Source organism: Tursiops truncatus, chromosome 20 (assembly GCF_011762595.2).
Source record: "Tursiops truncatus isolate mTurTru1 chromosome 20, mTurTru1.mat.Y, whole genome shotgun sequence".
Classification (NCBI taxonomy): domain Eukaryota; kingdom Metazoa; phylum Chordata; class Mammalia; order Artiodactyla; family Delphinidae; genus Tursiops; species Tursiops truncatus.
Genome location: NC_047053.1, coordinates 1,654,278 through 1,678,809, shown reverse-complemented (window position 1 = coordinate 1,678,809; position 24,532 = coordinate 1,654,278). Strand labels below are relative to the sequence as shown.

Below are 24,532 nucleotides of genomic sequence, written 5' to 3'. Positions count from 1 at the left end.
CCCAATGTTCATAGCAGCATTATTTACAATTGCCAAGATATGGAAGCACCTGTTTATCAACAGATGAATGGATAAAGAAGATTATGGTAGATAAGTATTCCACTGGAGATCAGCCATAAAAAATGGAATTTTTCCATCTGCAGCAACATGGATAGACTTGAAGGGCATTATGCTAAGTGAAATAAGTCAGAGAAAGACAAATACTGTATGATCTCACTTATATGTGGAATCTAAAAAAAATACAATGAACTAGTGAATATAACAAAAAAGAAGCAGACTCACAGATACAGAGAACAAACTAGTGTACCAGTGGGAGAGAGAAGCAGGGAGGGGCAAGATAGAGGTAGACGATTAAAAGGTACAAACTATTACGTATAAAATAAGCCACAAGGATGTATTGTACAACACAGGCAATATAGCAAATATTTTATAACAACTATAAATGGAGTATAACCTTTAAAAATTGTGAATCACTGTATTGTACACCTGTAACGTATAATATTATACGTCAACTATATACCTCAGGTAAAAAATTTTAAATTAAGAAATAAAAATTTAGGACTTCCCTGGTGGCACAATGGTTAAAGAATCCACCTGCCAATGCAGGGGACACGAGTTCAAGCCCTGGTCCAGGAAGATCCCACATGCCACGGAGCAACTACGACCCACCAATCCCACTACTGGGCATATACCCTGAGAAGACCATAATTCAAACAAGAGTCATGTACCAAAATGTTCATTGCAGTTCTATTTACAATAGCCAGGACATGGAAGCAACCTAAGTGTCCATCAACAGATGAATGGATAAAGAAGATGTGGCACATATATACAATGGAATATTACTCAGCCATAAAAAGGAACGAAACTGAGTTGTTTGTAGTGAGGTGGATGGAACTAGAGACTGTCATACAGAGTGAAGTAAGTCAGAAAGAGAAAAACAAATACCGTATGCTAACACATATACATGTAATCTAAAAAAAAAGAAAATGGTCAGAACAACCTAGGGTCAAGACGGGAATAAAAATGCAGACCTACTAGAGAATGGACTTGAGGATACGGGGAGGGGGAAGGGTAAGCTGGGACAAAGTGAGAGAATGGCATGGACATATATACACTACCAAATGTAAAATAGGTAGCTAGTGGGAAGCAGCTGCATAGCACAGGAAGATCAGCTCAGTGCTTTGTGACCACCTAGAGGAGTGGGATAGAGAGGGTGGGAGGGAGGGAGACGCAAGAGGGAAGACATATGGGGACATTTGTATATGTATAACTGATTCACTTTGTTATAAAGCAGAAACTAACACACCATTGTAAAGCAATTATACTCTAATAAAGATGTTAAAAAATAAAAAATACTAGAGGAGAATATAGAAAAAAACGTTAAAATCCTATTGTAGCAGTTCTTGCCAGAACAAGAAAAAGGCAAAAACACTAGAAAGGAAGGAGTAGAACTACTTCTATTTACATGACATGCAATTACATTTGACAAAACTCTCAACCATTTCTGTTGGGAACTTTCAGTAAAGCAGACTCCATGGATACTTCCTGAACGTGATTTAAGAAGACATGCACACGTTTGTTAACGTATGTGTGTTTACATTGTGTGTATTTATGTATGTCAGCCCCCAATCCAGCATGCTATTTAGTAGAGAAACATCAGAAGCACAATCTCTGAAGTCCTGAACAAGACAAGCATTTCCACTATTACCACAACAATTTATTATTCTACTAGAGGCTTTAGGCAGGAAAAAGACATCAGTGGTGTAACATCTGATAAGGAGAATATAAAGCTATTTGTACACGATATGATTGTATACCTGGAAAACCCGTGAGAATCAACTGAATACTATTCAAATAAGAGGAATTCAGAATTTTAACAAGCTACAAAATTCACAGACAGTAATTAACAGCCCTCAAATATACCAACAACCACCACTTAGATTACAGGATGGAAGGGAAGGCCTTGTCTACCATGGCCACAAAAGGATAAAATGGGGATAACCTTAACAAGAAATGAGCAGAAGCTTTACAAGGAAAATGATAAAAACTATGCTGAGCAGAGGCTAACATTTCCAAAATGTTCGTCCAGTATTTGAACATAAAAGCTGAGGGTGGGACTTCCCTGGTGGTCCAGGGATTAAGACTCCACGCTCTCAATGTAGGGGGCCCAGGTTCAATCCCTGGTCGGGGAACTAGATCCCACATGCCACAACTAAAGAGCTCGCCTGCCGCCAAGAAGACACGGTGCAACCAAATAAATATATATATATATTTTTAAAAAGCTGAGGGTGTCAGAGGAGCACCCATTTTATAAGTACACAGATGGCCTCCAGGCCGTAGACCACCAGGCAGGTGGAATTCAGAGTTGGCTCCCGAGTCTTCTGGCAACAGTGCATTTATTCTGTGCAGACAGAGGTCTACTGGTCCTATCTTGAGATGAGACCCAGGAGGGAAGAATTTCCCTGAGGAAAAAACAAGGTGTCTGGACAACAGAATCTGCCTCAAATACGTCCCCTCACTGACCCCCAACAACAGGAAACCGGATGCTGAGTGGGGACCCCTTAATTAGCGTAACAAAGGGCACCTGAGTGGGTGCAGAGTTTGCTGGATGACGAACGCTCAGATAAATGCACAGCCAGCACACGCTCTCAACTCCGCTCCCCTGCAAGTGTGACAAACCCCACTTTCTACAAGAAGAGAGATTACAGAGTCGGAGCTGGTGAGACTTGGTAGCGTGACTGGGGCCAGGCTCTTGACCAGGGGACTGAACCAGGAAGGGGCCAGAAACCAGAGGCGATGGTGTGACCGACAAGGAACACCTGGGCAGCCAGGAGCGCAGGCTCCAAGTCAGGCCCCGAGATGACAGCTGAGAGCCCTGGGCCTTCCAGGGAGGAGAGTGGAGACAGGTCAGCAAGAGGAACCTCGGGCAAGGCCTACATCCCAAGAGTGTAATATGGAAAGGGTGCCAAAGGACAGAGAGGAATAAAACCCAAGAGCCTGGGGTGAGCTCACAACAAACGGGGATCCAGCCTGTTTATCTTTACATTCCTCAGATTCCAGCACCACCCAGGGCCAACACATACAGGTGCTCAGTGACTCTTCAGGATGAATGAGGGAATCATAACCCTCAGAGAGACATGCATCGCAGCAAAAGAAAGGCTCTGGGGGCATCTGGGTTCAAGTCCTGTCTCGTCACCTACTGTCTGTGGGACACATTACTTCACCTGCTCAGACTTTAGTTTCTCCAAGTGTGAAACGGAGCCAACAGGAGATCGCATCTGATGTCATAAATTTGAGCAGCATAATTTACATAAACAGCGTATTTCTGCAAAAGCCCTTCATGAAAATTATCTTACATCCTGTAAACTGTAGCTTTACATTATTTTTTAATTAAAAATAAAACTGCTCTGTAATGATGTATATGGGAGTAGTGGATATATGTATATGTATAACTGATTCACTTTGCTGTACACCTGAAACCAACACAACATTGTAAATCAAATATACTCCAATAAAAATTTAAAAAAATAAATAATAAAAGTACTGCAGGAGAATATAGAAAAATGTTAAAACCCTATTGTAGAATAAGGCAAGAAAAAGAACTAAAAGGCATTACAATTGGAAAAGGAGTAAAACTATTTATATTTATATATGATGTGACCCTGTATATAGAAAATTCTAAAGAATTCATAACACACAAAAATACTAGTGCTAATTGATGAATTCTTATAAGATCAACTTACAAACTTATAAGACCAACACACAAAAAATCAGCTGTGTTTCAATACACCAGCAAAGAACAATCTGAAAAGGAAATTAAGAAAATAATTCCATTTACAGTAGCATCCAAGAGAATCAAATATCTAGGAATAAATTTAACCAAGGAGGTCAAAGACTTGTACAATGAAAACTACAAAACACTGATGCAAGAAATTAAAGACCCAAATAAATGGAAAGACGTTCTGTATTCATGGATTGGAAGACTTGATATTTTTAAGATGGCAGTATTCTCCCCAAAGCAGTCTAACTGGTTTAGTGCAGTCCCGCTAAAAAATTCCAACAGCCTGTTTTACAAAAATGGAAAAGCTAACCCTCATAGTCATACAGAACTGGAAGGGGCCCTAAATGGGCAAAACAAAAAAACTGGAAAAGAACAAACTTGGAATACTTCACTTTCTAATTTCAAAACTTACTGCACAGGAATCTAAAATACACAAAGGAACAAAATGAACATATCAAGAAACAGAAACAGACTCATGGTTCCCGGCGTGCAGGGCAGGGATGGACTGGGAGTCCAGGATTAGCAGATGCAAACTATTATATATAGGATGGATAAAAAAGGCTCTACTGTAGAGCACAGGGAACTGTATTCAGTATCCTGTGATAAACCATAATGGGAAAGGATATGAAAAAGAATGTCTATATGTACAGCAGAAATTAACACAACACTGTAAATCAACTGTACTTCAATAAAAATTTTAAAAAACTTGTATAAAATAAGAACCTACTGTATAAAAAAATAAATAAAATTAAATTTAAAAAACAAAAACTTACTGCACAGCTACAGTAATCCAAACAGTGCGGTACTGGCGTGAGCTGGACATAGAGACAAATGAAGCAGAACAGAGTCCAGAAATAAACCCACACGTCTCTGGTCCACTGATTTTCGACAAGGGTGCCAAGACCATTCAACAGAGAAAGAATCGTTTTTCAACAAACTGTGGTCACCTCGTCTAGGTGATTCTAGTCACGTCTCAGGACTAAGCTAATGCATTACGACCTCAGGGAGCTGCTCCAAGCCATCATAGGGGATCACAGCTTTCACAGTACTTAACCCAAATAGAATAATTGTGTAATTACTTAATCTTGGTCTCATCCTGAGGGCAGGGTCACGTTTATTTTCTTCAAGTCGACATTTCCAGTGTTTTTGTATACTGAATACACAAACTGTTTTCATATACCAAAGGGAGAAAATCATTTTTCCTATTCCACAGGGGTCACTTCCCAGACAACTGCTTTGCATCTCAAGCAGTTTATCCTAACAGGACAGGTGAGATGTAAGGTAAGTCACCGAGGAATCAGACACGTACCTATTATCCCGTGATTAGCAGCAAACATCAGAGATGCTCCAAGGGGAAAACCAAAAACATAATAACCGATGGCATTCAGGAGAGCACCCATCTTTTGTTTTCCTGCACCTCTCAGGACTCCACCAGAGGTGCCCTAGAGAGAGGAAAACCAAAACCAGTGTTGCAGTCATTCAGGTGTCATCAGTCACATCAGGGCAGAACACAACCTGGTATTTTACAGCTCTGAATACAGTCACATACCCTATATCAAGACAGGGACTGCACCTTACATAAGAGATAAAGGAGAACATTTGCCTTCTAAAGTTATGTTAAGGGACTTCCCTGGTGGCACAGTGGATATGACTCCGTGCTCCCAATGCAGGGGGCCTGGGTTCGACCCCTGGTCATGGAACTAGATCCCACATGCATGCCGCAACTAAGAGTTCTTATGCCGCAACTAAGGAGCCCACAGGCCACAACTAAGGAGGCTGCGAGCTGCAACTAAGACCCCACACAACCAAATAAATAAATATATATATATATTTTAAAGTTACGTTAACAACTACAGCAGCTTTCATCCAGAAACCCACCAAGTAACAGCATTTAAATCTCTATTTAAAAATAGTTCATGGGCTTCCCTGGTGGTGCAGTGGTTGAGAGTCCGCCTGCTGATGCAGGGGACACAGGTTCATGCCCCGGTCCGGGAAGATCCCACATGCCGTGGAGCGGCTGGGCCCATGAGCCATGGCCACTGAGCCTGTGCGTCCGGAGCCTGTGCTCCACAGCAGGAGAGGCCCCAACAGTGAGAGGCCTGCGTACCGCAAAAAAACAAAAAAAAAACTAGACACACAAAATTGTGCTGCATATAGTACACAGAGGTAAAATCACTGCAAACACTCACCGCAAGTGCATCCAACAGATGAAAGGGAGCAAAAATGGGCATCACTTGGCTCACAAGGGACACGACATCTCTGTTGGAGAAAAAGAGTCAGTGACCCAAAACTCACAGTTAAGTGTGGCACTAATCACCTGCTGGCTGGACAAACCTGCCAGAGTGACCAACCAGTCAACTCAGTCCACATACTACTTTCCTATTTGATAAAATGAGGACATGATAAAACCTCACTAACTTCAATGTCACCAGTTAGAATTTAGGTCAAAAGGGACATGGGCTAGGCTGCCACAACAGAGCATAATTCTTAAAGTTTTGTTGATGAGTATAAAAATGTGAGGGTTGGTTACAGATGAATTGGTTTGCAGGGCAGAAATAGACACAGATGTAGAGGACAAACGTATGGACACCAAGGGGGGAAAGTGGCGGGAGGGGGGGTTGCTGTGATGAATTGTGAGACTGGGATTGACATATATACACTAATACGTATACGTATATATGTATACTTTATACTAATATGTATAAAGTAGATAACTACAGAACCTGTTGTATAAACAATAAATAAAATTCAAAAAAAAGTGAGGGTTGGGAAGAAAAAGCAGGTTTCAGCCTGTGAAGGGTAATCTTCCCCTGTGGCTGGGAGTCTTCCTCAGAAATGCAGCTGGAGGCCAGTGTTCAAGGCAGAGAAAACATCTGCCCTCCTCAGGGATGCCCTGAGCTCTGGTGGCTGTGCTGGAAGGTCTATCTGGCGAAGGCCTCGCGTGGGGCTCAGGGGCCCTGGAGAACGACTCAGCAGAGTGGCGGTGACCGCAGGCCTACACCATGGGGCCAGCGTGGATGCAAAACACAACAGACGGCGGTGCTCCCCCCAGAGCTCTGGCCTCCCTCCCCTCAGCCTGTGGAGAAGACTGTTAGCCAGCAGGTGCCACCAACTCAGGCAGAGCCCGCAGGCAACCCTCTCACCAGCGCAGCGACCTCCTCCGCGGAGCAGACCCAGGACGGCAGCGTCGGCTAACCCTGCACTGTCTCTGCTAGTCAAAGTGACGGTGTGGTCCTTCCTTCACAAGTATAAACATTAAACCAACATGCACCAAACACGGAAGAAAATCAACAGCGCAAAAAAAAGACCAAAATGAGCAGGCAGAAGAGCTGACGCAAAAGGAAACAGAAAGAACGCAAAGAGAGAAACTTTCAAAAATTATAATTCCTGTTCTTAGAAATATTCATAAACAGGCATTTTAAGGAAAAAGAGCAGTTGGGAAAAGTAACTAGAAATGAAAAATATGAACACTAAAATACCACATTCCACTTAAAGACTGGACAATGAAAGGGACGTGGCTAGAGACTAAATTTTAATGGTAAATCTGAGGAAATATCCCAAAACACAGGTAACCACAGAAAAGACACATGTCAAATTAATCCATAAATGCTATCATTTATCTCAATTTCCTAGAGCTAAAGAAAAATCCACTGCTTGAGACTGAAAGCCTACAAAGTGCCAGGCAGAATAAAAGATTCACCTGCACCGAAGCACGGCCAAGGACAATCTGAAAGGAATATCTGAAAGGGTCTTCCCTGGTATCACAGTGGTTGAGAATCCTCCTGCCACTGCAGGGGACACGGGTTCGAGCCCTGGTCTGGGAAGATCCCACTTGCCGCGGTGCAGCCAAGCCCGTGCGCCACAACTACTGAGCCTGCGCTCTAGAGCCCATGAGCCACAACTACGAAGCCTGCATGCCTAGAGCCCATGCTCCACAACAAGAGAAGCCACCGCAATGAGAAGCCCGCGCACCACAACAAAGACACAATGCAGCCAAAAATAAATACATTTATTTATTTATTTTTAAAAAAATTTACAGGCAAATGTTCTAGTTGCTGCTTCCTGAGGCAGTGGAAACAGGGCAAACACCACACTAACCAAGCAGCTTGGTAGGAAAGGCTGGGGACGAGGGGTTGTATCAGGGCTCGCTCTGGAAGCTCTGACATGTTACTGGGGATCTAGAAGGCCACACGCACGCCTAGGGCTGCACAGAGGCTCAAGAAACACCAGGAAGGGCCTAAGCTCTCACCTGGGGCTGAACTTGAGACTCTGCATGGACAGGAAGTGAAAGTTAAGGCCAAGCTGTAAACTGCCTGGCTGGGTATTGAAGGTGAACCTGACGCACGTAGAGAGCCCGTCAGCCAAGACTGGGAGATGTTTGGGATGCAGACTGTCCAGTCATTAGCTGACCTCTAAGCTAATGCAGCAGAGACTTCAGTGGCCACACTCAACGAAGAATACAGACCTTTACCGAAATAGTTCTTAGAAGTCACTAAGCAAACAAGAGCATCGACAACAAGAACCCAGGGGACGGGGTGAATATGACTTCCAGAATTGCCACATTATAATATTTTAAAATGTCTAGGTTTCACATAGAGAGCAGACATGCGGTGGCCGTGGGGGAGGGGTGGAGTGGGAGTGTGGGGTTCACAGAGGCAAACTATATAGGACGGATAAAAAACAAGGTCCTGCTGTAGAGCACAGGGACCTATAGTCAAATTTTGTAATAACCTATAAGGGAAAAGAATCTGAAAAAGAATGTATTTATAGATGTATAACTGAATCATTTTGCTGTACAGCAGAAATTAACACAACATTGTAAATCAACTAGACTTCCACTAAAAAAAACCCAAATCTAGTTTTCAAAAAAAAATTATGAGTCATGTAAAGAAACAACAAAGTATGGTCCATATACAGGGTGAAAAAAGGAATAAATAAAAATTGTCTCTGAGGAAGCACAGACCTTGGACTCGCTAAAATAGACTTTTAAGCCATCTATTTCAAATATATTCAAAGAGTTAAGGAAAACCATGTTTAAAGAACTAAAGGCAAGTATGAGAATGGTGCCTCACCAAATAGATACTATCAATAAAGAGACAGAAATTATTAAAAATAAAGACCGTGGAGTTGAAAAACCCAAAAAATAAAATGAGAAATTCACTAGAGGGCCTCAGCAGTAGACTTGAGCTGGCAGAAGGAAGAATCAGTGAACCTTAAGGTAAGCAAATTGAGATTATTTAGACTAAGGAACAGAAAGAAAAAGGAATGCAGAAAAATGAAGACCTGTTGGAACACCATCAAATATAACAGCACACATAATGGGAGTGCCAGAGGTGAGAGAGAAGACAGAAAAAATACTTGAAGGAAGAATGGCTGAAAACTTCCCAAATTTGATAAAAGACATGAATCCAAGAGACTCAACAAACTCCAAACAGGATAAACTCAAGGGAGAGACAAGTCATTTGCTGAGAGTGATGGCTGAGGGTGGTACAGTGGGTGGGGTCAGTGGTTTGAGGAGCGTGGAGAAGGTCTAATATGGACTGCAGTGATGGACGGTGAGATGGCCAAAGAAAAGCAAGATGGACGTGCTTTTGATGCTGAGGGTCTAACTGTGGCCATAAGTTTCTAGTGGAACCGACACGCCCTCTTCCGTGACTTTTCCAAAAGTGATGCGCTACTGACACAGTGTGCACCTGGGTTCCTCCAGGCTGGGGTTCTGCCACACAGGAGGGATTCAGGAATTCCGCAGACAATGAGCCATGGCCCCTACGCTACATAAGGGAAGGTGTAAAGGCAGGAATGTCATGATGGACTGAGAAAGAGTGCAGGACCAGAGGAGCCAACAGACTGGAGAGCCCAAGCAGCTGAGGAATCCTCTTAGTAGACATGGCTGTTGGAAGCGTTGGAGTTGTGGACTGGAGCTGGAACAGTTACGTAATGACAGAGCCCCAAGCATGACCACGGGAGAGTGTGCCTGCAGAGAGCAGAGGTTACTGGGCTGAGGACTGGGGCACTGGACGGCTCATCCATGTGGACACTGAGTTCAGCCGGGATGCTGCTAGGGTCTGGGGGGCGAGAACACTATAGTGAAGATGCCAGAGCTTTAGGCAAAGGAGGAGGAAATGGAGATATACAAGCGTGTATCACGTGGACAGATGCCAGAAGGTGAAAAGGGTAGGAAATACTGTCACTGACAGAATTAGGAACCCAAAATGTCAAGATGAGTCAAAAAATAAGAAAATAAAGATTGATGGGTACAAAAGTAGGATCTGCATTTGGGTCCAAGAAGATAACCACAGGAGTGCAGAATGTGGACGCTAGGGCTGCTCAGGGGCGCACTGGCAACCAGCTCCACAGACACAGTGTCGTACAGCCACCAAAAACCTAATGCTTCACCAGGAGTCCATCAGGTAGAATGAGGTACAGGGGACACAGTTCTGCTCTAAATGGAGCTAAGAGCACTGCCTTCAGGTTTGTATGAATTCCAAAGTGGAGACTCAAAATCACATTCCATGGGAACTGTCTGAAGGAATTTCAGATGGTTACCATGGAGAAGAGAGCATGAGAGATGCCTTCAAATATCTGCAGGCTGTTAACTCAGAAATGGATTTAGATTCCTCCAAGCACAAGAACCAGAATAAGTGGGTGAAAATTACAGGTACATTTCAGCTCAAAATAAGGAAGGTGTCCTGGGACTTACCTGGTGGCCCAGTGGTTAAGAAACCACCTGCCAATGCAGGAGACACGGGTTCAAGCCCTAGTCTGGGAAGATCCCACATGCTGTGGAGCAACTAAGCCCGTGCGCCACAACTACTGAGCCCACACTCTAGAGCCCATAAGCTGCAACTACTGAGCCCGCGAGCCACAACTACTGAAGCCTGCGCACCTAGAGCCCATGCTCCACAACAAGAGAAGCCACTGCAATGAGAAGCCCATGCACTGCAACAAAGAGTAGCCCCAGCTCACCACAACTAGAAAACGCCCGCGCACAGTAACAAAGACCCAACACAGCCAAAAATAAATAAATAATTAAAAAAAAAAAGGAAGGTGTCCTGAGAATCAAAGCTGCCTTCAGAGGTAGCAAGATGCTCACCCACTGAGGTTATGAAAGTGTAAGTTGGACAACCTGGCAAGGATGTTTTGGAGGAATCCTGATGTAAGATGAGTGATTACATCAAATAGCCTTTTAGATCTCTTTAATTCTAAGATCTTACCAAATTTAGAAAGATTTGCCATTATTTCTTCAGGTTTTTTTCCTGTCCCCTCTTCTCTCTGTTTTGAGAACCCTAGTTACAGCCTTTTTAAGCCAATCACAGCTCACTGATATTCATATTTTTCCAGTCTTTTTTCTCACCACATTTCATTTAGGATATGTATTATTGCTCTATCTTCAAGTTCACTAATCTTTTCTTCTACACTATTCTAATCTGCTGTTACTCTCATCCAATATATTTTCATTTCAGACATTTTCTTTCAGCTCTATAAGTTCAATTTGTTTTTTAAAAAATCTTTGATGTCTTACTTTAGCATGCTCACGTTTTCCTCTATCTTCTTGAAAATACAAAACATAGTTATTAAAACTTTTAATATCCCTGTGTACTAATTCTATCATATGTTTCATTTCTGGGTTGGTTTCAACTGATTGATGTTTCTATGGATTTTAATTTCTTGCTCCTTTGTATACCTGGTAATTTTTAATTAGATGCAGACATCGTGAATTTTAGTTTGTCGAATACTGCATGTTCTTGTAATAATTGAAGTACTCTTGAGCTCTAATACAGTTAAATTTCTTGGAAACAATTTGATCCTTTCCAAGTCTACTTTTAAGCTTTGTTAGGTGGGACCAGAGCAGGCTTCATTCTAGGGCTAATTTTCCTTCTCCTGAGGCAAGGACCTTCTGAGAACTCCACCAGCCATCCCATGCATTACAAGGTTTTGTTCATTCCACGTGGTGGGAACACAAACTCTTCCCGACCCTTTATGAGCTTCAAGGATTGTTCTGCCTGCTCCTTTCAGGTGTTCCTTCCCATCCCTCACCCCACCTTCCCTGGCCTCAGGTGGGACCCTTACATGCACAATTGGCTCAGCGGTCAGCTGAAGACTTGAGGGAGAGCTTCCATAGATCTCCAAAGCGCTCTCTGGGTGCCCTCCAGGTGCTCTCCCTGCTCTGGGACTCTGCCTGGGAACTCGCCACAGAGCCTCCCCACTCCCAACTCCATTTCCCCAACCCAAGGAGATGGGGGTGGGGGGGGCTTTCCCAGGGCCCCTGTCTGCACTTTGTCCTGGAAACTCCCTCACGGTAAGCTGGGGCAATCACGGGGTTCTCCTCAGGGATTTATCTGGGCTGCCTGTGGTCCAATGTCTGAATGCCATTTTTAAAAACACAGATTTTGTCCAGTTTTTTAGTTGGTTTAACGCAGGATCGTAAATCCAGTTCCTGTACCTCCATCTGACCACCTCCCTAGCCCTAAGATTTTACAATATATTTAAGCACTGGTCTAAAACCAGTGGGGTTGGGTCAAACTAGAAGAGCACACTTAAAAGTAATAAAACCGAATTTCTCCATAAGCATAATCTGAGGCAACTGGTGCAAATTACTGAAGCTTCTTCATAAGGATTTGGTTTATTCAAGACACTTTATTGCATCTAAATAATTACACAAACACATCATTACAGAAAATGCAGTAAAATTCTACCTAAGGTTGGGTCAGTGGTTTATGCAAACACTGCCCAGATGATTCAGGTGTGCTGGCTGCCAGCGTGCCCTGGACGGGGAGGTGCCTTTCTGGGGATGAGGTTTTTTTCCATGTGCTTTTTCTGTGTATCTCTGAGCAAAAACACACGGAGCACAAGAGAAAGCCCACTTGCATTTGATAAATGAACTGGGTATTGGAGGGGTGGAGGGGGTTTCCATGGGCTTCCTTCATTCAAACCTCTTCAGATTCACTCCCAGCTGCACTACAGATTTTCCTATGGAGTAACATGCTACTCAGAGTCAGAAAAGTATAGTGAAGAAAGAAAGCATAAAACTAAAAATGTTCTCCTAGAAGATGGTACATACTTGTCACTGGTGAATGCGTAGGCTACCACATCCTTTAAAGCAGCAAGGAAGATACCGGTTACAAGTGCGCAAACACCTGGAAAATACAGAGGAAACAGCAGGAAATGAAAGTGCTCCCGAGTGTGACAAATCCTCGTACTGACTTCTCAGGAGATATTTGTCTCAATGATTTAAGAAATGTAATAATTTAAAGTGTTTCTTCTTACTGTCTAGGAACAGAGCACCTAAGGTCAGATGATTCTAACTTCTTTTTCTAAGGGAGACTCATAGAAAAGATGTTCAATAAGATGACAGCATCATCAGAATCTTCTCTAACTGCTCAGATTCCAGAACATTCAAACTGCCTAAGGGTCAGTGATCCAGGAACCTGGAGAGCTGGGCACACAGATTCTGGTCAGAAATAAGCCTGCATGGGCTTCCCTGGTGGCGCAGTGGTTGAGAGTCCGCCTGCCGATGCAGGGGACACGGGTTCGTGCCCCGGTCCGGGAAGATCCCACGTGCCGCGGAGCGGCTGGGCCCGTGAGCCATGGCCGCTGAGCCTGTGCGTCCGCAGCCTGTGCTCCGCAACAGGAGAGGCCACAACGGTGAGAGGCCCGCGTACCGCAAAAAAAAAAGAAGAAAGAAAGAAAGAAGCCTGCACATGACAACAACTGCCTTTGAAATGATTCCTGTTAGTACCACGTGGAAGAGTATTTAGCTGGTGCCTAATAACAGAAAGTCATATTTAGGAGCTTCATTTAACGGAGTCAACAGGAGTCAGCATGAAGAAGAAAGATTGCAGCTGCGTTTGCACACGTAAGTCAATTCCCAGAGAAACTATGATATATATTTCTCAACTTTGATACAGCTGCGGCCAGCGAGCAGCAGTGCCACACTCACCTGCACACAGGAGGGCGGTGGCACAGGAGTGTCGTGCCTGCTGGGCATCCCCTGCCCCCAGGGCACTGCCCACCCGGACGCTGGCTGCCACGCCAAGGCCTAGAGGCACCTAGAAATGAATGATCGCAAAATCACGAGGAGGGGTCAGAGGGTCTGAAAATCAGAGTATCAGTGCACTGGAGTCTACCTGCGCGGAAACCCAGGACAGAGTCAGAGCCCCGGGTTCTAGACCCGGTTCCAGTACGTCCTTGCCGTGTGACTGGAAACAAGTGGCTTGGCCTCGCCCACTGTTACAGATGTGTAACAGCCGCCCTGACCGCTGCCCCCATCAGAGGCATCAGAGTAGAACCTCTTAAAGATGCTGGATTTGAGGGCAAAGCACCTCCCTTATTAACTAAACATATACTATCAAGAGTCAATTCAACTTTGCTACATTCTACAAGACTTAATGAACTATAAATATATAAATCATTCGTAAAAATGAAACGAATCATGTGAGAAAAGCACTTAGAACGAAGCCTGGCACACTGTGGGAATTCCACAAAAGCTGATGAAATCTGCCTCCACCATCCATATGTGTCCAACATTCCTACGTCTAATTACCCATTAAATCCAACTATGGCCCTTCACAGTAGATGCCCAAACTTTATTTTAATTACTGGCTATAAATCTGAAGCTATGTGCTTGCCTGCTTCTTAAACAGACCATTATTCAACTTGCAGGGTCATGTCGGTTGTTCTCCTGTGATGACAGTGCTGCCCTCGGGGGCTGTTTGTGAAACACGGGTTGTGTAGTAACCCGATTTTAGTTCTCAGGTCTGCTTTTAATAATTTATACGTCAGCTTTAACTTCTATTCCTACTAGAAGCAGCCTCCTCCTGAGAGCCGTCTAATTTGTTGCTGTTTGAGAACCAGCCTAAGTGAAGTTGAAAAAAAATATGTATTAAAAATTGTTAAGTTGGGCTTCCCTGGTGGCGCAGTGGTTGAGAGCCCGCCTGCCGATGCAGGGGACACGGGTTCGTGGCCCGGTCTGGGAAGATCCCACATGCCGCGGAGCGGCTGGGCCCGTGAGCTATGGGCGCTGAGCCTGCGCGTCCGGAGCCTGTGCTCCGCAATGGGAGAGGCCACAGCAGTGAGAGGCCCACGTACCGCAAAAAAAAAAAAAAAAAATTGTTAAGTTTAAGAACTTGAAAAACAATGGACCTGACTATATAAAAATTTACAAGACTTGTGGGCTCAAAATATACATATTGGCTTCAGCTCCAGATGAATGGCCAGCTCACATGCTTAACCCCCTTCCTTCCCCAAATGCCACTAAAATGTCAGTAAAGATGCTTAACAGAGAAGAAACTCATTAACAGCTCTGAGACTAAGTGAGCTGATGAGCTTCTGGAAGAGGGAAAGGACAACAGGAAGCCAAAGTCCAGATGAGAAAGAGGAGAAGGCTACATCCCACTCGTTCTTCCCACAAGGGCCCCAGGAGGCAATGATGAGCAGTCCTGTGGACTCATGACAGGGTCACAGACAGCACAGCACGGCCAGACCCCACTGCTGACCGGTCCTCCCTCTCAGACTCACTGCACAGCGACTGGTGGTGTGAGTGCCTCAGAGCCAAGCCCTTCTCGTCTTGGGGGATGGGAGGTGGGGTGGGGCAGTGGGGGAGGTCAGGACTGCTGCTCCCTGCTCCCCATGCATAAACCCCTTAGGTGAAGATGTCATGTGACAGATCCCACCTCTGTACTGATCCTTCGCATGCAGGGGAGAGGTCTGCTGGAGAAAAATCCACAAACAACAGGTCAGGAAAGCCACGTCAGCCATTTAGTTAATAAATCAATGCATTTTCCTTTTCTTGCCTAATTGCACAGGCTCGAATCTCCAATAAAATGTTCATTATAATTGTTGAATATTAAGATTCGTGTCTTACTTCAGTTATCTAATCGTCTCTGTCTCTCATCAAACGTCTGAATATGGCATCCCCGCCAGTCTCTATCCTCTCCCTGGGGAATTCCTACTAGATAGAAGATATATAATGGGTCTACATCTTTCACATGTTCCAGTTCTACTTTTTCTCACTTGTATTTACTGTGCCAAAATACACGCAACGTGAAATTTACCATGTTAGCCATTTCTTCCCTTCTTATTTCGGTAATTACTATGTGGTGTATTTTTTTAACCGTTAATAACCATTTTAAAGTACGCACTTCAGTGGTATTGAAATACTTCCGTAATGCTGTGCAACCATCACCACCATCATCTCCAGAACTCTTTTCATCTCCTAAAGCTGAAACCCTGTGCCCATTCAACAATAAATCCTCACTCCCCCCTCCCCCAGAGCCTGGCAACCACCCTTCTACTCTGTCTCTATTGACTAGTCTAAGCACCACATATGAGTGGACTTGTCCAGTATTTGTCTTTTTACGTATGGCTTATTTCATCTAGCATAAGGTCCTCAAGGTTCATCCACACTGTTGCATGCATCAGAATCTCCTTCCTTTTTTTAAAATAACCCCATTGTATGTATATATCACATTTTGTTTAGCCATTCGTCTGTGGAAGGACACTGAGGCTGCTTCCACCTTTTGGCTCTTGTGAATAAGGCTGCTGTGAACATGAGTGTGAAAATATCTCTTTGAGATCCTCCTTTCAACTCTTTTGGGTATACATCCAAAAGTGGAATTGCTGGGTCATATGGTGATTCTATTTTTAATTTTTTAGGAACTACCATTTTTCTATTTTCCCATGGCAGCTGCATCATTTTACATTCCAACTGACACTGCATAAGGGTTCCAATATTTCTACACCCTCGCCAACACTTATTTTCTGTTTCTTTTTTTTTTTCTTTTTTTCTCAAGAGTAGCCATTCTAATGGGTGTGAGGAGGTATCTCACTGTAGTTTTCATTTGCATTTCCTAATGATCGGTGATACTGAGCATCTTTTCATGTGCTTATTGGCCATTTGTATATCTTCCTTGGAGATAACACCCGTTCAAGTCCTTTGCTCATTTTAACAACAGGATGTTTTGTTTTTTGTTATTGAGTTTTAAGAGTTGTCTATATATTCTGATTAGTAATCTTTATCACATAGGTGATTTGCAAATATTTTCTCCCATTCTGTGGCTTGCCTTTTTACTCTGTTGATACTGTCTTCTGATGCACAAAATTATAAAATTTTTATAAAGTCCAATTGTCTATTTTTCTTTTGTTGCCTGTGCATTTGCTGTCATATCCAAGAAGTCATTGCCAAATCCAATGTTGTGAAGCTTCTGCCTTATGTATATACTTCTAAGAGTTTTATTGTTTTAAGTCTTAGATCCACTTTGAGTTGATCTTTGCACATGGTGTTAGGTAAGGTCCAACTTCATTCTTTTGCATGTGGATATCCAGTTTTCCCAGGAACAGTTGTTTTTGTCAAAAATCACTTCACAATATATGTGAGGGTTTACTTCTGGGCTCTCTATTCTATTTCATTGGTCTGCATATCTAATTCCGTCTATTTATATGCCTTTGTTTTATTATGGGAATTTCCACAGATCTATCTTCAAGTTCATTATTTGATTTTTTCAGTTTTAACTAATCTATGAAGTATTAAATTTCTGTGGCTATATTTTCATTTTTTTTAAATCCTACTTGGTTGTTTTCCAAATATTCTTTGGGTATCAATTTCTTCTTTTATGTTGAATGATTCCGAACATACGACTTTTCTATTCTCTGATGATTATACCATCATCTCAAACTCCAAACTCTAACTTTCCTGTATCTGTTAACTCTTGCTCTCAGTGGATTATTTCTCTGTATTTTATCATTTTTATTTTAAGTTCACCACTAAGGGGACTTGTTTTTTTTCCATAAAAATAATGAGCACTTATTGCTTCACAGTCTCTAACAAAGGGAAGCCTGGGACAAGAAACAGAAACTAGAATGGTGGTTGCCAGAGGCTGAGGGCAGGAGGAATGGGAATTATTCAATGAGCAGAGTTTCAGTTTTGCAAGAGGAATAAGTTCTGGAGATTGGTTGTACAACAATCAAAATATGCTTAACACTACTGAATTAGGCAGTTAAAATAGTAGTTAGGATGGTAGACTTCACGTTATGTGTATTTTACCACAATTAAAAATAAAAATTAAAATTGAAGCCTGTGATAGAACAGGTAGAAAAACAGAAGATATGAACATAACGTAGAATTGGTAGATAGCTTCGGTTTACTGCAAACCTATAAACAAGCTCCACGGGACTTCCCTGGTGGCCCAGTGGTTAAGAATCCACCTTCCGACGCAGGGGACTTGGGTTTGATCCCTGGTTGGGAACTAAGATCCCAAATGGTGCAGGGCAACTAAGCCTGCTTGCCGCAACTACAGAGCCCACATGCTCTGGAGCCCGCATGCCACAACTAGAGAGCCCACGTGCTGCAACTACTGAGCCCGCACGCTCTAGGGCCTGCACACCACAACGAGAAGCCCATGTGCCGCAATGAAGAGCCCACATGCTGCAATTAAGACCCAACACAGCCAAATAAATAAATAAATAAAAACATTAAAAACAAACAAACAGGGCTTCCCTGGTGGCGCAATGGTTGAGAGTCCGCCTGCCGATGCAGGGGACACGGGTTCGTGCCCCGGTCCGGGAAGATCCCACATGCCGCGGAGCAGTTGGGCCCGTGAGCCATGGCCGCTGAGCCTGCGTGTCCGGAGCCTGTGCTCCGCAACGGGAGAGGCCACAACAGTGAAAGGCCCGCGTACTGCAAAAGAACAAACAAACAAAAAACCCAAACTCCAGGGCCACCATTTAAAAACAGAAGCAAGGACTTCCCTGGTGGCACAGTGGTTAAGAATCCCGAGCCCTGGTCCGGGAAGATCCCACATGCCACGGAACAACTAAGCCCGTGCGCCACAACTACTGAAGCCGGCGCACCTAGAGCCCATGCTCCGCAACAAGAGAAGCCACTGCAATGAGAAGCCCACACACCAAAACGAAGACCCAATGCAGCCAAAGATAAATTAATTACTTTTTTTAAAAAACAGAAGCAAAACCAAATCGTGCCTTGATGGAATCCTTCCCCCATCAACAGCCAATCCTCTAGACAGAACTGACTCCCAGCAGCCTCTGCTTCCTCACCCCGAGAAGGTCGGTGCCCACATCTGCCTCCTGCTTTTCATCACTCCAGAACGTCTCCGATGACCCTAAATCCAAGGGACCCTTCCCACCCTCTCCCTGGCTCTTCCACGACCTGTTCTCGGGGTCGCCCCCCTTCCACACCTGCCTGGGCCTGGCTCTTGGTGGGGGTCTCCTTCTGCTGCTGACTCCTGTGTCTTGGGGTTTGCCCTTAGACACCCTCCCGGCTCACTCCTACACGACCACATCAATCCCCCACTAAGTCCTTCTTTCACTTTTAAGACTAAAAAAACATATGTAAACAGAAACAAAAATGGCCCCTCATCCTACTGCCCAGGTGGCATCTGTTTTTCAAAACCAAGGAACAAAGGGCCTATATGTGCAGAACTGGAATATTCAGAAAGCCTCAGAAGGTAAAAGGCCTGACGCCACGCAGCTGTTCAAGCCCGAAACCCTGGAGGCATTTGTGATTCTTCCCGTGCGTTGCCAAGCCTCCCACATCCAAACCCTGGTCCTGTCACTTCCGCTCTGCCCAACGGCATCACTAACTCAGCCTCTCTGCCCCTTCTCCACCACCAGCCGCCTTCCACTTGCTCCCCTCGACGATTCCAACAGCCTCCTTCCCGCCTCCCATCCCACACCTGTCCTCCAAGCCAGCTTCTACACAGCGGCAAGAAGCTTCTCTCCTCGCTAACCCCTCAGCCGGGCTCGTATCAGGTCCCTGAACATGCAAGGGCTCTCGTGCATCCCTGCATCTCAGGGCCTGTGGTCAGCCCTGACTGTGGGCTTCCCGGGCTGGCACCTTCTCACCCTTCAAGTCTCCGCTTACACAGCAACTCAGGAGGACCGTTCCTCAACGCCTATCTAAAAAGGTGTCTGTCTCTGTTTTCATACAGCTTAGACTTATTTTGTTGTTTGCTTCTTTTATGGTGCATGTTATATGTCTGTATCATGCTCTTATTCATCTCTTTGCTTGCTTATCTCCACGCCAGCCCACCAGCCACAAGAGACAGGGACTGTCTGCACCTTATGCCCCACCATATCCCAGCACCAAGTTATTTGCAGTAAACTCCGTTATTTCCAATAAACATGCCAGGCATTCTGCTAAGTATTTTATATAAGCTTTGTCTTAATTTTCACCTGCCAGGTAGGTATTTTTTCCCACTGTGTATACGGGGAAAGTTAAGCTCAGAAAGGTTACGTAAGGAGCCCAGCATCACACAGCTGGGAAGCAGCACGGCCAGGACCCACACCCAGCAGTGTGTCTGGCTCCAAAATCCACACTTGCTTCTCCAGCTGCGCTCCCCCCTCGTACCGTCTAACTCTCCGAGTGGACAGCACGGCATCGCCTTACCATGTAGGCCACAGAAGCCAGTACATAAATGACGGCCTGGGCTCCAAGCTCTGTCACGCTCATCAATCCTGAAATGTTCAAAAAGTGGAGTAAAGTGAACATTTTCCTTATGAAACTAGAACCTAATGTAATTTCAGAGAAGCCAAGGTTGCCCCCAGAAGCGTAATCCAATGGCAGAATTCACTGTCTGTGCCAAGGAGAAGCCCATTCAGGAAGCATCCAGGAACTGCAGCAGCTAAGATGGGACACAGGCTCATTCCAGAAGCCCCCACTTCACCAGGGAACAAAACACGGGGCTTAAGTAGAAAACCAGGCGGTGTCCGGGGGTGCAGGTCATCCTTCAGGGAGACGGGGGACCACAGTACGGAGGGAAGGACAGAGGGCAGTGGAACTCCATGAGAAGTGATGGCACTATGAACGCATTCCAGTGTCCACAGAAACTTTCAGATCAAGTATTATTACCCTCTGTCTCTGCTGTTTCCTCTGTTCCTCCACTAGCAGTGGATGGCTAAGGTGAATGCCCGTGACCAAAACTGTTCTAGGTCGGAAAGAAACAGAGCGAGGCTACAACACAGCAAAATCCGTCACTCTGTAAACGCCCAGCAACAGTCGGCCGAGCCACACAGTGGCCAGCGTCCTGAGACCTAGACTCGGGCTTTGTTCTGCTCCGTGACCTTGGCAGGTCGCTCCATGACCTTAGCAATCGTCCCTTTCAAAGCTACAAAATGAAAGGCAGTGGGGTAGCACAAAGCCTCACCCAACCTGAATAGTGTGCTTATGGTCGGATGGGCAGTGAAACCTGTACTGAAATCTTCCACGAGGGCCTGATAAAACCAAGAGGGAGGAGAAGCAAACTTGGGTCTCCTGAAAAGCTCTGTAGACACGATTAACCAGGCTGGTGACAGGTTTCTACCGAAGTGCTGACCAACCTGCAAGGAAGGTTCCGACTTCAAAGGTCCACCACTCAATGCACACCATGAACATGCTGGGGATGGCCAGCTGGATGAAGGAGCCCCACTCCTGGAAACAGTCCCTGGTCCAACCTGGAGGACAGGAAAGAACACAGCATTTACTCTTCCACAGTCTGACACCAACAGTTCTATCTCACACGCGTGCCCGCACCAGAAGCTCAGAGACTGGGAGGAGCCGGTGTTCACCGGAAAAACAATGTACTTTAAAGAGGTCAACAAGCCCAGAGTTTGAGATGGTGGGAACAAGGCTGACAAAATGTAGTGAAACTGAAGTCTGTATATGCCCTGTGACCCACACGTTTCACTCCCGTTACACACAGCAGAGAAACGTGTGCAGAGGCCCTTAAGAAACCACATAGGTATCCCTGTGGCCAGTGTGCTTGTGGGATGATGGGGGCATCAAGGATACAATCACTGGGGAGCTAGAAGAGTAAAATATGATGGATGGGCACTATAGGGGAAAGCGGAACGCTGGGCGTACACATGACAGAATGATTAGATGAACTCCACTGTGCTCACAAGCAACTGAAGTAAAACTGGATAAACTGAACTACATCAAAATTGAAAATGTCTGGGCGTTAAAGGACACAATCAACAGAGTGAAAGGGCAACACACGGGAGAAGATACTAGTAAATATTCCATCTGAAAAGGATACCTGGGTATCATAATATCCAGAGTATAGAAAGAATTCCTACAGTTCAGCAGCAACAACAATTAAAAAGTGGGCAAAGGCTGGTGGTGCAGTGGTTAAGAATCTGCCTGCCAATGCAGGGGACATGGGTTCGAGCCCTGGTCTGGGAAGTTCCCACATGCCGCAGAGCAACTAAGCCCATGTGCCATAACTACTGAGCCTGCGCTCTAGAGCCCACGAGCCACAACTACTGAGCCCGTGTGCCACAACTACTGAGCCTGTGCACTTAGAGCCCACGCTCCGCAACAAGAGAAACCACCACAATGAGAAGCCCACGCACCACAATGAAGAGTAGCCCCCGCTCTCCGCAACTAGAGACAGCCCACGCACAGCAACGAAGACCCAACACAGCCATAAAATAAATAAATTAAAAAACAAACAAAAAGACAAAACAAACCAAAAAAATGGGCAAGGGACTTGAGCAGACATTTCTCCAAAGAGGATACACAAATAGCCAACTGGCACATTTTTTAAAAACGCTCAACATCGCTGATCATTAGGAAAATGCAAATAAAAAAAAACACAATAAGGTATCATCTCACACCCATCAGGCGGCTGCTTTAAAACAACACACAAATAGAAAATAACAAGTGTTGGTGAGGATGTGGATAAACTGGAAGCCTTGTGCACTGTTGGTGGGAATGTAAAATGATGCAGCCGCTATGGGAAAACAGTATGGTGGTTCCTCAAAAAATTAAAAACAGAACTACCACACGGTCCAGCAAAATCATTTCTGGATATATATATGTATAAAAGAATTGAAAGCAGGATCTCAAAGAGATATTTGTATACCCACGTTCATAGCAGTATTATTCACAACAGCCAAAAGGTAGAAGCAACCCAAATGTCCACTCACAGATGAATAAATAAGCAAAATGTGGTCTATACATACAATGGAATATTATCCAAACTTAAATAAAGGAAGGAAATTCTGACACATGCTACAAAATGGATGAACCTCGAGGTCATTACGCTAACACATAAGACAAAGGCACAGAAGACACATACTGTATAATTTTACTTATGTGAGATATCAAGAGTAGTCAAACTCACAGAATCAGAAAGGAAGACAGTGGTTGCCGGGAGCTGGGGGAAGGGAGCATGGAGAATTGTTAAATGGATACTGACATATGGGGAGAAATTGACAATAATACAATAGTAGTAGTAACACCCCACTTACATCAGTGGACAGAAAATCAATGTGGTCTTAAATGACACAATACACCAGTTGGACCTAACAGATATCTACAGGACATTACAACCAAAAACAGCAGAATTACACATTCTTTTCAAGTGCACAATGGACATTCTGCAGGATCGATCACATGCTGAGCCACAAAACAAGCCTCAACAAATGTAACAACGATTTGTAACAACAAATGTAAGAGGACAAATTATATATCAAGCATTTTTTTCCAACCACAACAGTATGAAACTAGGAAACAACTTAGAAAGAAAAATGGGAAAAGAAAAAACACATGGAGACTGAAAAACATGCTACTAAAAAACCAATGGGTCAATTAAGAAATCAAAGAGGAAATCAGAAAATAACTTGATACAAATGAAAATGGAAACACAACACTGCAAAAATCTATGGTATACAGCACAAGCAGACGGAAGTTTATAGCCACACAGGCCTTCCTCAAGAAACAAGAAAAATCTCAAATAAACTACCTAACCTCCCACCTAAAAGAATTAGAAAAAGAAAAACAAAGCCCAAAGTCAGCAGAAGAAAGGAAGTAAAGATCAGAGAGGAAATAAATGAAAGAGAGATTTAAAAAAAAAAAAAAACACAATAGAAAAGATCAATGAAACCCAGAGCTGGTTTTTTGAAAAGATAAACAAAACTGATAAACCTTTAGCCAGGCTCACCAAGAAGAAAAGAGAGAGGACCCAAATAAAATAAGAAGATATTTGCAAACCATATATATGATAAGGGATTAATATCCAAAATATACAAAGAACTCATACAACTGAACATCAAAAAACAAACAATCCTGGGCTTCTCTGGTGGTGCAGTGGTTGAGAGTCCACCTGCCAATGCAGGGGACACAGGTTCGTGCCCTGGTCCGGGAAGATCCCACATGCCGCGGAGCGGCTGGGCCTGTGAGCCATGGCCGCTGAGCCTGCGCGCCCAGAGCCTGTGCTCCACAACGGGAGAGGCCACAACAGTGAGAGGCCCACGTACCGCAAAATAAATAAATAAATAAGCAAACAATCCTGGGACTTCCCTGGTGGCGCAGTGGTTAAGAATCCGCCTGCCAACGCAGGGCACATGGGTTCGAGCCCTGGTCCAGGAATATCCCACATGCCGCAGAGCAACTAAGCCCGTGCGCCACAACTACTGAACCTGCGCTCTGGAGCCCGCGAGCCACAACTACTGAGCCTGTGTGCCACAACTACTGAAGCCCGAGTGCCTAGAGCCCGTGCTCTGCAACAAGAGAAGCCACTGCAATGAGAAGCCCGCGCATAGCAATGAAGAGTAGCCCCCGCTCACCGCAAATAGAGAAAGCCCGTGCACAGCAATGAAGACCCAACGCAGCCAAAAATAAATAATAAATTTTTTGATTAATAGGCAGAAGACTTGAATAGATATTTTTCCAAAGACATACAGATGGCCAACAGGCACATGAAAAGATGCTCAACATCACTAATCATCAAGAGAAATGCAGATTAAAACTGCAAT

General features: G+C 44.4%; 2 protein-coding genes across 4 annotated transcripts in view; one reads left to right on the top strand and one right to left on the bottom strand.

The window, feature by feature from the left end:
* The window catches only part of LOC101333194 (multidrug and toxin extrusion protein 2), a 154,095-nt gene that overhangs the window by 97,557 nt on the left and 32,006 nt on the right, over nt 1-24,532 (top strand). The window lies entirely within an intron of this gene.
* LOC101335729 (multidrug and toxin extrusion protein 2) overlaps nt 1-24,532 on the bottom strand; it is a 49,567-nt gene that overhangs the window by 6,865 nt on the left and 18,170 nt on the right. Inside the window, exons 10-15 of the mRNA XM_073797912.1 lie at nt 21,113-21,226; nt 20,184-20,251; nt 13,722-13,830; nt 12,843-12,918; nt 5,971-6,040; nt 5,091-5,223 (exon numbers count right to left, since the gene is read on the bottom strand). Of these exons, the coding sequence (XP_073654013.1) occupies nt 5,091-5,223; nt 5,971-6,040; nt 12,843-12,918; nt 13,722-13,830; nt 20,184-20,251; nt 21,113-21,226 (570 nt within the window). The remainder of the gene's footprint in view (nt 1-5,090; nt 5,224-5,970; nt 6,041-12,842; nt 12,919-13,721; nt 13,831-20,183; nt 20,252-21,112; nt 21,227-24,532) is intronic.